General features: G+C 38.8%; 3 protein-coding genes across 6 annotated transcripts; all 3 read left to right on the top strand.

Annotated features, from left to right (window-relative positions):
* The first annotated feature begins 222 nt into the window (after positions 1–222).
* Positions 223–2,585, top strand: LOC135633305 (protein Asterix-like). The gene is made up of 3 exons (XM_065142623.1): positions 223–523; positions 2,080–2,180; positions 2,327–2,585. Exons 1-3 carry the CDS (start codon positions 383–385, stop codon positions 2,391–2,393), a joined length of 309 nt encoding a protein of 102 aa, XP_064998695.1. The 5' UTR covers positions 223–382; the 3' UTR covers positions 2,394–2,585.
* A 1,792-nt stretch (positions 2,586–4,377) lies between these two features.
* LOC135632431 (eukaryotic translation initiation factor 5A-2-like) lies at positions 4,378–7,879 on the top strand. Its single transcript, XM_065141004.1, has 6 exons — positions 4,378–4,499; positions 4,624–4,751; positions 5,737–5,859; positions 5,942–5,998; positions 6,077–6,151; positions 7,498–7,879. The coding sequence occupies exons 1-6, from the start codon at positions 4,379–4,381 to the stop codon at positions 7,597–7,599; spliced, it is 606 nt and encodes a 201-aa protein (XP_064997076.1). The 5' UTR covers position 4,378; the 3' UTR covers positions 7,600–7,879.
* A 675-nt stretch (positions 7,880–8,554) lies between these two features.
* LOC135633315 (E3 ubiquitin-protein ligase APD1-like) lies at positions 8,555–11,025 on the top strand. Of its 4 annotated transcripts, none has more exons than XM_065142644.1 (8): positions 8,555–8,861; positions 8,948–9,179; positions 9,430–9,532; positions 9,640–9,702; positions 9,993–10,216; positions 10,302–10,359; positions 10,440–10,740; positions 10,814–11,025. In XM_065142644.1, the coding sequence occupies exons 1-8, from the start codon at positions 8,791–8,793 to the stop codon at positions 10,890–10,892; spliced, it is 1,131 nt and encodes a 376-aa protein (XP_064998716.1). In that variant the 5' UTR covers positions 8,555–8,790; the 3' UTR covers positions 10,893–11,025. The 4 variants fall into 4 exon arrangements, with proteins under 4 accessions (XP_064998716.1, XP_064998714.1, XP_064998715.1 ...); XM_065142642.1 differs by having other exon boundaries at positions 8,558–8,861; positions 10,290–10,359; XM_065142643.1 differs by having other exon boundaries at positions 8,559–8,857; positions 8,953–9,179; positions 10,290–10,359.
* The last annotated feature ends 347 nt before the right edge of the window (positions 11,026–11,372 follow it).

Here is an 11,372-nt window from a genome sequence, read left to right as displayed (position 1 = left end):
CACATCACTAGAGAAAGTTTCAAGGTTGACTCACTCTGGCTACCGGGCACTGTTGGCCCGAGCGCCACGTTTCATGACACAATCCACTGTGCTTATTGGCGTGTCGAGTGTATTATATATATTGTGATTTTATTTCGTGACCACCCGGCTCGGCTCGACTCGAGCCGAGATGCGAGCCATGCCTATCTAGCCCAATACTGTATCAAATCAGGCCGAGTCGAACCGATTGCATCGCCGGCCCTTTCTGCTCTACGGGAGAGCCGACAGAGTCGTGATCCGCTCATATGCCGTGTTTCCACGGTTCCACGAACCTCAGTGCAGCGTTCTGCATCGGATCTACGCGAGGAGCCGCGGAAGCGAAGGAAACTGAGACTGAGACGCGATGAAGGAGGCGACGAGCGATCCGAGGCAGCCGTCCACGGCGAAACCCTATGTCTCTGCCACGCTTTCGCCGCAGGATCTCCCCATCGACTACGCCGGCTTCCTCGCCGTCGTCTGCGGCGTCGTCGGCGTGACGTTGCGTGTACTAGTCTCTCTACTCGATTCCTTGTTTGTTGCTTAGGCTTTTCTTTTCCTTTCGCGTCGAAATTTATTGGATCTGCCATGTTTTGCCCTTCTTGTTTGTGACAACAATTATCGAGATCGATGCCTAATCTCTTCTTTCGTATGATGAAAGTGCGCGATTTCTTTTATTTAAGCGTACTTTATGGATGAGAACAAAGGAATCTTTCTTCCATTGATTGGTACGCCCACGATTTACTCTCTTCTTCTTCCTTGGGATATTCTCCATCGGATTGAACAACGTGGATGAAGATTTCGGAGTTATCGGTGCCCTAAATGTGAGGATACCTCCCATTATCATTTAGAGAGAAAGTATGAAGATCATACAATAGTAACCAGCAACTGTGTCATAACTGTTTGGGTTACATAGATGACTATCATGTAATATCAGAGTAAAATGGCCTCAATCCTTATATTCAGCTGCAAGTTTTGACCTTTAGGTTCTCACAATTGGAGCAGGTAAAATTGGTCGTTTGACTTTCTTCTTCCCCCTATGAGCAATTCATAGAACGAACTGTCAAGATGAGCAGTTTGAAGATGATGATGATGATGATGCTAATTGTAGATATCAGGTAAAGCTGGTTCTCGAATGTAGATAAAGGCTTAAGGTCGTATCTGATCGTTTCATGCTAATTGCACATCGTCTCATAAAGAATCACAACTGTTTACTTTTAGGTATACGTAAGTTGGACCATAGGGAAATATTCTGTGAATCAATTCTGATTCGAAGAATGCTTTCTACTATGATTTTACGATGACATGGCAGATCCAATCAGCTTGTTTTGTTGTTTTCTGACATGTTGGCATCCTCGTGACATCTCGATAGAACTGTGAATCTGGCCGTATCAAATGGCAATCACGACTTTGTGGAGGCTTTCTCCCTTTTTATTTGCTTAGATAAAGTATATGTGTTAGTAGCATTGGAAAAATAAGAACAAAAAGAGATTACAAAACACGTTCTAGACGGTTTTATTAAAAGTTATATCAACATTCTGGTTTTAAGTAGTAACATTACTATAAATCAAAATCTATTAAGAGATGTAAATCACTTGCATGATCATGGGATATGACATCGAGTATTGACATATATCAATCTTACCCTGGCATGTCTTATACACGTTGCATTTCTATATATCATATACGTATGCAAAAAGATTTAGGCTATATACCATTCTTAGATATCTTCGGCATGCATCATTCTACCTAGAATGGTTTTCAGACATACTTTCTGTTTTTCTTTTTCTTGCCAAAACTGTAAACAGGACTTCCAAAAATTCTTGAATGTTGTCATTATAACATTTTTGTTATGTTATGGTGATGTATATTGCCATCGTTTCTCTTCGTCTCCTCGACAGGGATTCTATGCTTGATTGCTCATACACTATAATTTCCACCATCACAGTCAGTTTTGTCTGGTTAGTAAATTAGTTAGTTATAAAGAACTATGATAGGATTTAGCTAGTTGGTCATTGCTTATGCATGTATACTTCAGAAATGATGAATTTGCTTTCCCTGCAGTACAAACTTTGTTCGTGGCTGGCCATTATCTTCTGTGCTCAGTCTCTTGCAAACATGAAGAATTTTGAGAACGATTTTAAACAGTTGTCTATGGCTTTCATGTAAGTAACAATCTGGATCTACTTCTCTTGTAAATTTGTGTCGGCTGATTTCTCGCAACGCATGAGCATCAAATGTTCACTCGTGGAGTAATGAAGACTTCCACGCTGCTTTTCTTGTATCGACCTAACTATTGATTTTTTGCCAGGTTTGGAATCATGGGATTGGTTACAAACTATTTGGGGCCTTCACGACAGGCGAACAAGCACCGCTAATGTCATCTAATATTCTGCATAATCACTCATCATTTATCATGTGATTTGTGGAAGCTTGATATGAAGAGGTATTTTCAGGTTTAGACGCAGGTTGCTTTTTCTATGTAATGCAGACCCTATTGCTTCTTCTGTGTCACAAGAAGCTATACTTTAACAAGTTTGATTCCAATATTTAAATTTGGTTTGTCCTTATGTGTTTCTCTTGTTGATACCACATATGTGATTTGAAGTCCCTTATCTAAATACCATGTATCTTCTTTTAAATTATTATAACTTATTAATAAAATTTAATTTTTATTATTTATTTTTTAGCAAAATTTGTCTTATCATCTTGATTGTTAGAATTATAATAACATTTAAAGGAGTAGTATCCATACCTTTTACAAATATAACATTATATTTTGTATATTTTAAATTTTTATAATGTTCATGGCCTCGACCACATCCTTACTATAACCTTAGTTTCTTTGGCTAGAATTTTCTCCGTCATTTTCATTATTTTAAGATTTTTAATTAGTCTCCACCTCTTCATTTTTGTTCACGACCTCTTTCATTTTGATTCATCTTAGTTTTTAAGAGTAAGTTCGGTTTATAATACTTGCTTTATAGATTTTTTTCTCCTCTTATTATAAGCTTTTGTTCATGAACTTAAAGAGAACCTATTAATTGTTCTAAAGATATTTGTTCTAAATCTTTTGACTCTTCAATCGTTATAACAATAAAATTAAACTTTGACTATGGAGATCTTAATATTTTTTCTATTACTCTTTGATCACTTGTTCATCATTTAGTCTTATTTGATGAACAATAGAAATAATTTTTTAGAAGTAATCAGAAATAAAATCAGGAGTACCTTGTTATAATTTTTCAAACTCAACTCGTAAAACTTGTACATGAAGGTTTTCACACTATCAAATACTTTTTAAAATATTTTTTAAACTTCTTTAGAAGTATTTGCTGGAGCAATAATCTTGAATATTGTATCATTAAACCCTTGGTAGATAGTGAATAAAGTTTTTTTCTCATTCTTCTTTTTATCTTTGAGTTATTTTCTTACTTCTACATTCATTGCTCTTTCTATCGGACTTGGATCCACAAATCCATCTTCTATAAATTCTCATATATCTTGGGAGCATAGAAGGACTTTTATTTAGATGCATCATGTATTATAATTTTCTTTTGTCAATCTAAGGATCTGGAGTTGGATAGTGTTCGGGGAACAAGCCATAGCGTAACTTAACTTTGATACCAAAGTTTGATTTTATTATTAAAGCGATTAAAGAGTCTAAAGGTTCCAAACAAATATCTTTAAAATAACTAATTAGTTCTTTTTAAGTTCATGAATAAAAGCTGAAAATCAAACACTATAAATCAAACATACTCTTGAAAACAAAAATGAATGAAAATTTTAAAGAGGAAGACGCGAGGTGGTGTTAGATGGTGCTCGAAGAAAAGGCATAGCTTAATTATTTAAAATATTCTATTTCTCTCCAAGTTTCTCTCAAAGTTTATATATATATATATAATTATTTAAAATAAATTATTTTTTTATAATTGTTTAAGAATTAATAATTAATTTGATTTGTCCGAACCTCTCTCTTGATATAAATCTCTTTATAAGTTCTTAAAAGGTTCAATTCTAACATGAAGGAACTTGTGCTTGAATAGCTACTAATCGTGTGGCGGCTTTTACCGAGGAAAAGATGACTGACGTGATGTTGGCGAATGCAACGATGGCACTGCGATCGAAAACGACCAAAGGGGGGGTTTGATGCATGAGGAAGAGATTGCGAGAGCGATTAGATGTTTGATGAAAGGAAAGAAAGGGAAGAAGTTGTGACAGGAGTACCGAGCATTCGAAGGGAGACGAAATTAGGTGAGGAAGTGAGGTTGTGGACATCAATCAATTTGGATAGATATAATAATCTAAAATGACACCCGCTTATTGAATCTAACCGTCCACGTGGAATCATCTAACGGCCAGTATGACCCCCACGCCGACGATACTTTTGGATATTTATGGGAAAGGAACCCTAATCCAATGTTGCGGCGGAATCCGATCTCTTGGAAGCTCTCATCTCGCGCCTGCTCGTCCTCCGCCCTCAGGTCTACGAATCTCTTACCCCATTTCCCTATCTTTCCTTCTCCATCGATCTCGACGAGCTCTCGTGTAGTTTCTTCTTCGATCCTGACCTCATCCGTCCGTCGATTCTTCGTTCCTTTGTTTCAGTGACCATGTCGGACGAGGAACATCATTTCGAGTCGAAGGCTGACGCCGGGGCGTCCAAGACCTACCCACAGCAGGCTGGGGCGATCCGGAAGAACGGGTACATCGTCATCAAAGGGAGGCCTTGCAAGGTTCCTTGTTCGCCCGCCCGATCTCTTCCTTTCCACCCTTTGCTCGATGTATTTCTAGATCAGTGACATCTGTATCATTTGGTCAAATCTGTCCTTCTCATGTGTTTGATTTGAATGTATTAAAGATTTATATTCGTTTGATTCACCTTAACTGTTTGCAATTCGCTTTGGTTCTTATTTTCTATTAGATCGATTGTTTAATTCGTGACATTTCGTGGTGCAATGTCTAGATTCCTTGGGTTCTTAGGGTTTTGATCATCCTGTTTAGATAAACGGTGCTTTCTATTCTTCTCCTAGGCATGTATGGTTATGTATGTCGAGGGTGACGTCGTTTAAGGATGCTAGAAATCTGTAGGGAACGGGATCCATTTATGTCATGAACTCATGCTCTACATTTTTCTTATGTGAATGTTTAATAGCTTATGAATGGTTACTTGCTTGCAAGTTGTTCAGCTATTCATCTAATGAAATTGAATTTGCAGGGTCTGAAAGAAGTCCTTTCATTAGTGGAGTTAGCTGAACGCATGCAGTGAACCTATTTTCTGTAGCATTTTTTTTTGTGGCTAATTGGATTTGTGAAGAAGAAATGTGTCGAGGAGCAACTAGAAGTTAGGGGCTTCATTTAATTTAAAGTCAAGAAAAAAAATGCTCATGACAGATGGGAGACACTAATACTGTTTGATTTCCAATTTTTTCTTTAAGCTTGATACTCATTTGACCCATTTGAACTAATGGCATGGGTTTTTGACCTTGGGAAGCAGTATACAACTATCTATGCTCATGGATCTCTTTTTAATTAATATTAACCACATTTCACTAAAGTTCAAGTTATTTTCCTTGGTCCATCAAGAAGTTTGCATATTTTTTGGATTCTTTTGCTCTTCTTCTAGCAACACAGAATGCATGAATACATGATTGTTTCTAAATGTTCTACAGTAGTTGTTCCTATGATTATAAGCCACTTTGTTCTCTTATTGTTTACTAGGTTGTTGAAGTTTCAACCTCGAAGACTGGGAAGCATGGTCATGCAAAATGTCATTTCGTTGCCATAGACGTCTTCAACGGAAAGAAGCTTGAGGATATCGTGCCATCCTCACACAACTGTGATGTGTGTTATTTGATATATTGGAAAATGTTAGTTTCATTTTGAATGTGTCTTAGATATTTGAATTTGTTTGGTTTGTTTGCAGGTTCCTCATGTCACTCGCACTGATTATCAACTGATTGACATCTCTGAGGATGGATTTGTATGTTGTAATTTGTTTCTTTATGTTTTCCCGATTGTTTAATATATTTTGTAGCTAACACTTGGTTGCATATTTAAGGTGAGCCTTCTGATGGAAAATGGTAGCACCAAAGATGATCTGAGGCTTCCAACTGATGAGACTTTGCTTGCACAGGTTTGTCAGGGCGATTTATGTTTCTACTATTTTCCTTTATTTTTTGAGCATCTAATGAATTTTAAGATAAAACTAATGCCTCAATTCTTAAATAAATAATTTTTTCCTTGTATTGGAACACCACAAAATTGTCAAGCAATTTTTTACATGGCCTCCTAATTACAAATTTAGTTAAAGATGAGAGTTGACCTCATAAGAAAATTTAGATTGTAAATCATATATACTTGAACTGATTACCAATTTAGGTTCCTTTTTTACAAATGAAAATGACAAAAAAAGTATGGATCTTATGGTGTGCATGTAGTTTAGTTTTATGATTATGTGCCTGCATAATGGTGTTCTTTGGGGTTTTCATTGGTAAATCTCAGGTTGCGTTGATCAAGGCTTTTAATCTCATACGGTATCTATGTATTGAGCTTTGCTTAGTATGGTATGGTCCCAACGTACCGAGCGGTATCCCTAAACTAGGCATAAAACCCTCCAAAAATACTTGAAAAGTAAAAAAAAATAGGATAGATTTTTTTAAGTTAGAAATAAATATACATTTATTATAGTTTTAGCAAAACTAATGTAAATTAGGTAAGAAGAGTGTCACATATTTTTTTCGGGCTTTGAGGAGTAGCCTTGTGCAAGGTTCGTAATTTCGGTTCATTTCGGATCGTCCTTCTGTTAATATTGAATTATCTATAGAAAAATTATTTGAATTGTTAGATTATTTTGTTTACAACTTAAATTTTAAGATTCAAATGAATTAAGTAATCACATGTGTAGATATATTTGATTTCACCACCAAAACGAACGATGGGTCTCCACGGGTGGTGGATCGGGGTCCTCGATCTCATGCATTTGTCTATCAATGTGATATGCTTGTCAAACCAAATTCTGAAATTGGTCTCGGGACAGTATATTGATACACCGTATGTCATTGATGCATCAATGTGGTGATAGTCGTAGGTTGATTATCGTGAATCACATGTGTTTGAGGTGGCTCCAGATGGTATTGGTGAATGCTAGGATTTTTATTTTTGCTATTGATCTGTTGCTCCGTATCATACTGTTGTTTAGATAAGTATGACCAATTATCACCGTACTATTGTTGGTTGTAAAACTCTCCATAATACGACGACTGTGAATACATACCTCTTGATTAAAAAAAATTTCCTCTTAATTCTCTCAAATTAACTTCCTAAATTTGATTCAATCCATAAATCATTATTTGATTGAGTTTAGGGGAGTGAAAAATATGATAATAAGAGAGAGATCGTGAGTAAAAATGAGTTTGAAATAGTTTAAGAGTAAAATGGATTAATTGATTTATCATGTTGTACCTTTTGAACACAATGCAGATTAAAGATGGGTTTGCTGATGGTAAAGATCTGGTTGTTACTGTGATGTCTGCAATGGGTGAAGAACAGATCTGTGCTCTGAAGGACATCGGCCCCAAGTAGGTATCATGCTGCAGCTAAGATTTCGGGATTCTGAAGGAGCTATTGGATGTTTTGGCTTTTGAAGAATATTTATCAGTTGGTTTCCTTGGGATCCTCTTTTCTACTGGCCTGTAATTGCTCAGGTAATCACTGGTGGTGTACGATTCATATATGAAACTGTTGCCCTGGTGTTCCTTTTAGTGTCTGTATTGGTTTGGCCCTGTTTTCTTCTGGCAAATTCTACCCTATTAGAACGATATGTTTTATCCTTTTTATTTCGACAATTCCATCTTTAGCAATATGTTCAATATGTTCTACTACTGCTTGTCTGTCATTATCACCGACAATGGCAACCCACCCTTTCATGCATGAGATCATGAAGAAGGCGTTAGTTTAGCTGGTAAAAAATGCTTTTATCGGATCATTAGAGGGTCTTGGAATCAAAATCCAATTTCATCATTTATTCTTTTGCAAAAACATGAACATAATGAATTCTTGCGTGAGTGAATCGTACAAAAAGCTTGATGATTTGGTTTATAAGAGTTTTGGTTAATGTTCTTGTTAGATGTTAAACCAGCATTTTTCCTACCGCCGACACACTGAGGACACACGTTAGTCTTAAAGATTTTGGTGGTTGAATCTTTCAAATTTAATCGAATTTTGTTGAGTGACAAATAGTAAAAGTACTCAATTTCTAATCTCATGTTCTTTCTATTTCCGAAGATTTGAATTGTTAGAGGATTTAGAAGGAGCTGAGGTAATTATTTAATCATATAATATCGAATATATTTTTCATCTTTTTTTGATAAAATAATTGTTTTTTTTTTTTTTGCAAAATTATGCTTGATTTTATCGAGATATTTTTTTTCAAAGAAAAATAACTAAAAATCCACGTCGAAAGAATTTGATTTAATTAGACAAGTTTGACAAAACAAACATAATTTATATTTTGCTGGAAAAAATGACACAGGTCGGATCACGTCCAACACCAAAGATTCGACATCAGCCCTTCCCACACAGCTTGTGGAACCACATACTCCCACCATTCCCAGCTCGGGAACGGTGGTTGGCTCCCCTCTCCATCGGTCTTCACGACGACCGGTAGCTGCTGCTACGATCTCCCTCCAGATTTGTCTCGTCTTACTCCTCTCATAACTTGCACGCTCACCGATCCTCCCTCGCCCGCCCACCTCGAGCCTCTCCCTCCGTCGCATGCCTCCGCGCAGGGACCAACGCCACTGCGCTCGAGCCCTCCTCCCGCTGCTCGCGTGGCTATGTGGCATGTAATCCGCCCCCAGTTGATATCTTCCCCCTTCCTCCTCATCTGAATCCCCTCTCTTCTTATGCTCTCGGTTTGCATCATCTGAAGTGCAGCGGCTCTGAGCCTTCGCTACGGCTACTACGGCAGCAACCACCTGGCTTTGGGTCCCAACTCGTCGCGGATGATGACGACCAGCTCGCTCTTCGTGGAGCAGCTGCAGGTCAAAGACGAAGCAGGCCAAGGGTTGCTGCTCTACGGATTCAACGACAGGCCACAGCTGAGCTCCGAAACAAATTGGACCATTTCCAGTGATCTCTTCGTCGACACCTACAGTCGCCAGGTGAGATTTCCATCCCCCGACTGTCCTTAACAGTAGGAAGATAGAAACATATGAGTTTGAATTCCTTCTCTTTTTTCCTCTTCAGTATTTTAACTTCAAATATTCATACAATACTCATTATTCATTTGGACTTACATCATACACTTGATAGAAAGAAATAAAATAAAATTATCTCGATCAATTTCTACGTTGTTATCAGGTTGAGCCATCCATCACTGGCAAATATAAATTTCGTTTGATCTTTGGTTAGGGATTCTCCATGTGGTTGAACAGAGGATCCAGGATTTGGATGGCATGGCAGGTGGGTTATGGTGGTGAGAGCTATGCAGACATGCTTGTGGTTTTGATCAAGGGTAATCTGGGTTGACTTGAGTTTTACAGCAAGCTTTGGCCATCTAATTCTTCTTCTTCTTCTTCTTCTTCTGGTGTTGCTGATCCATTCGAACTAAAACTGTGACAGGAGAACAGAACTTGGAGGAGCTGGAGAGATACTCCCATGATGACATGGGCAACTCAAGGGATGGTAAGTGAACACCTGCAATTTATCTCTTCTTATGATCATTATTTATTTGCATGTGATCAACAAAGGCTAGCAGCTGATTTATTTACGAACTTAAGCTTTAGCTTAAGTTATTTACGAACACAATCCAAAAGCTTAAGCTATCATCCCCCACTCTTTCGAGTTCTTTGTGATCGAAGCAGAGAAAGAAACAAACGTTCCTTTCAAAGCCCAGGAATCGAAGCAGAGAATGGCATTGCTGTGGATGATGTTGATGATGATACATTACACTGTGCTTTCCTTTGCATCCTCAGGTAGCAACCGAGAATTCACTGTTGCGGAGGACGGCATGTATTACCTTGGCGTCATCAATCTCTCTCTTCGGAGCATCACCATGAACATGAACATAAAGATCGCATCCAAAATGTACGACACCAGCAAAGCCACAAGCATATGCTCCACCAGCAATGGCGAATGCAAGCTCAAGCTTCTGTTCCCCAACGCCCAGTACTATGTGTTGGCAACATCAGACAGTGAGGTAAGCGTTCTCAGATCTTATCCGAGCCTCTACACAAAGACACTCGAATCCATGGCGTTTGTTCCTTAATTAGGTGCCCCTCAAGGTTTGGCACATCCAACTCTCCTTCGTAGCCCGCTTGACTTCCTACTTCTTAGTCACAGGTGGGTTGCCTGCCGCTCACTGTAATCTACATCGAACAAGGAAACAAGAGAAGCTAATGTATGTTGTGTGATTGTTGCAGGCTTTTTGGTCGTGATTGTTTCCGTCATACTCAAGCATCTTGGAGCATGCTGCGTTGAGCAGACGAGGCGAGAGCAGGGCGTTGAGGCGGCGGCGGCGGAGGCGGAGACAGAGCCGATAGCGCCGAGGAAAGAGATAGCCTGCGGTTACGGAGCCACGGAAGAGGAGGCGGAGTCGAGCGTGTGCTGCACCGCCGACGACCTGTACGACGGGAAGATATGCGTCATCTGCTACGACGAGAGGCGCAGTTGCTTCTTCACCCCTTGCGGCCACAGCGTCGCTTGCTGCTCCTGTGCGCAGAGGTAAAGCAATGGCCTTTGGTCTGTCTCCATGCGAGAAGAGAAAGCTACAAGTGTGTGTGGGCTTTGGTTGCAGGGTGCTGGAGGAGCAAAACAAGGTCTGTCCCATCTGTAGAAGGCTCATTCACAAGTGGAGAAGATTGCCAGGTCTATAGCATGAGTAATGTGCAGGGGACGAAGATATGATCTCATGGAACTGGAAATATGCCTGTATTTTGATGTTAGAAACAGTTCCTCTACAGAAATCAACCATATCACATATATGAATTATCGATCAAATTTGTTCAAGCCTCTGGTTAGTAACTTGCATTGGAGGGATCGGGTTGAAAAATCTCTCCTTACCTCAATCTTCATGTATGTGGCATATTAAGAGCTCGATGTTTCCATATCAGAGACATTTCAAACAACCGTGTGTATACGTGTTCGAATCATGTCGGATTGACTAAGACATCAAAGATTTCTGCCCCTATCATTTTAACACTAAAAAGAGGGTTCGTTTTTATAATAATTATTGCCCCCAACCCTTTTAATGAACACCTGAGTTATCTCACCCAAGGTCCAAGTCGACCCTTCCAAATTTTGCTAGAACTGAAGTTTTTCTACGGATAAAAAAGGAGCTCTTGAAATATCCTCAC

The sequence above is a fragment of the Musa acuminata genome, chromosome BXJ3-3 (assembly GCF_036884655.1).
Source record: "Musa acuminata AAA Group cultivar baxijiao chromosome BXJ3-3, Cavendish_Baxijiao_AAA, whole genome shotgun sequence".
In the NCBI taxonomy this organism is placed as follows: Eukaryota; Viridiplantae; Streptophyta; class Magnoliopsida; order Zingiberales; family Musaceae; genus Musa; species Musa acuminata.
Note: the sequence above shows the minus strand (reverse complement) of the source record. Positions and strands in the feature narration are given on the sequence as shown.

What these genes read in the sequence shown, in the direction of transcription:
- LOC135632431 (XM_065141004.1), top strand. Translation starts at nt 4,379, where the DNA reads ATGACCCCCACGCCGACGATACTTTTGGATATTTATGGGAAAGGAACC. An exon ending in TGCTCGTCCTCCGCCCTCAG is followed by an intron (nt 4,500 to 4,623) that starts GTCTACGAATCT and finishes CCTTTGTTTCAG; the next exon opens with TGACCATGTCGGACGAGGAA. An exon ending in ACATCTCTGAGGATGGATTT is followed by an intron (nt 5,999 to 6,076) that starts GTATGTTGTAAT and finishes TGCATATTTAAG; the next exon opens with GTGAGCCTTCTGATGGAAAA.
- LOC135633315 (XM_065142642.1), top strand. Translation starts at nt 8,791, where the DNA reads ATGCCTCCGCGCAGGGACCAACGCCACTGCGCTCGAGCCCTCCTCCCG. An exon ending in TCGACACCTACAGTCGCCAG is followed by an intron (nt 9,180 to 9,429) that starts GTGAGATTTCCA and finishes ATCTTTGGTTAG; the next exon opens with GGATTCTCCATGTGGTTGAA. An exon ending in TTCCTACTTCTTAGTCACAG is followed by an intron (nt 10,360 to 10,439) that starts GTGGGTTGCCTG and finishes TGATTGTTGCAG; the next exon opens with GCTTTTTGGTCGTGATTGTT.
- LOC135633305 (XM_065142623.1), top strand. Translation starts at nt 383, where the DNA reads ATGAAGGAGGCGACGAGCGATCCGAGGCAGCCGTCCACGGCGAAACCC. An exon ending in TCGTCGGCGTGACGTTGCGT is followed by an intron (nt 524 to 2,079) that starts GTACTAGTCTCT and finishes CTTTCCCTGCAG; the next exon opens with TACAAACTTTGTTCGTGGCT. An exon ending in CAGTTGTCTATGGCTTTCAT is followed by an intron (nt 2,181 to 2,326) that starts GTAAGTAACAAT and finishes ATTTTTTGCCAG; the next exon opens with GTTTGGAATCATGGGATTGG.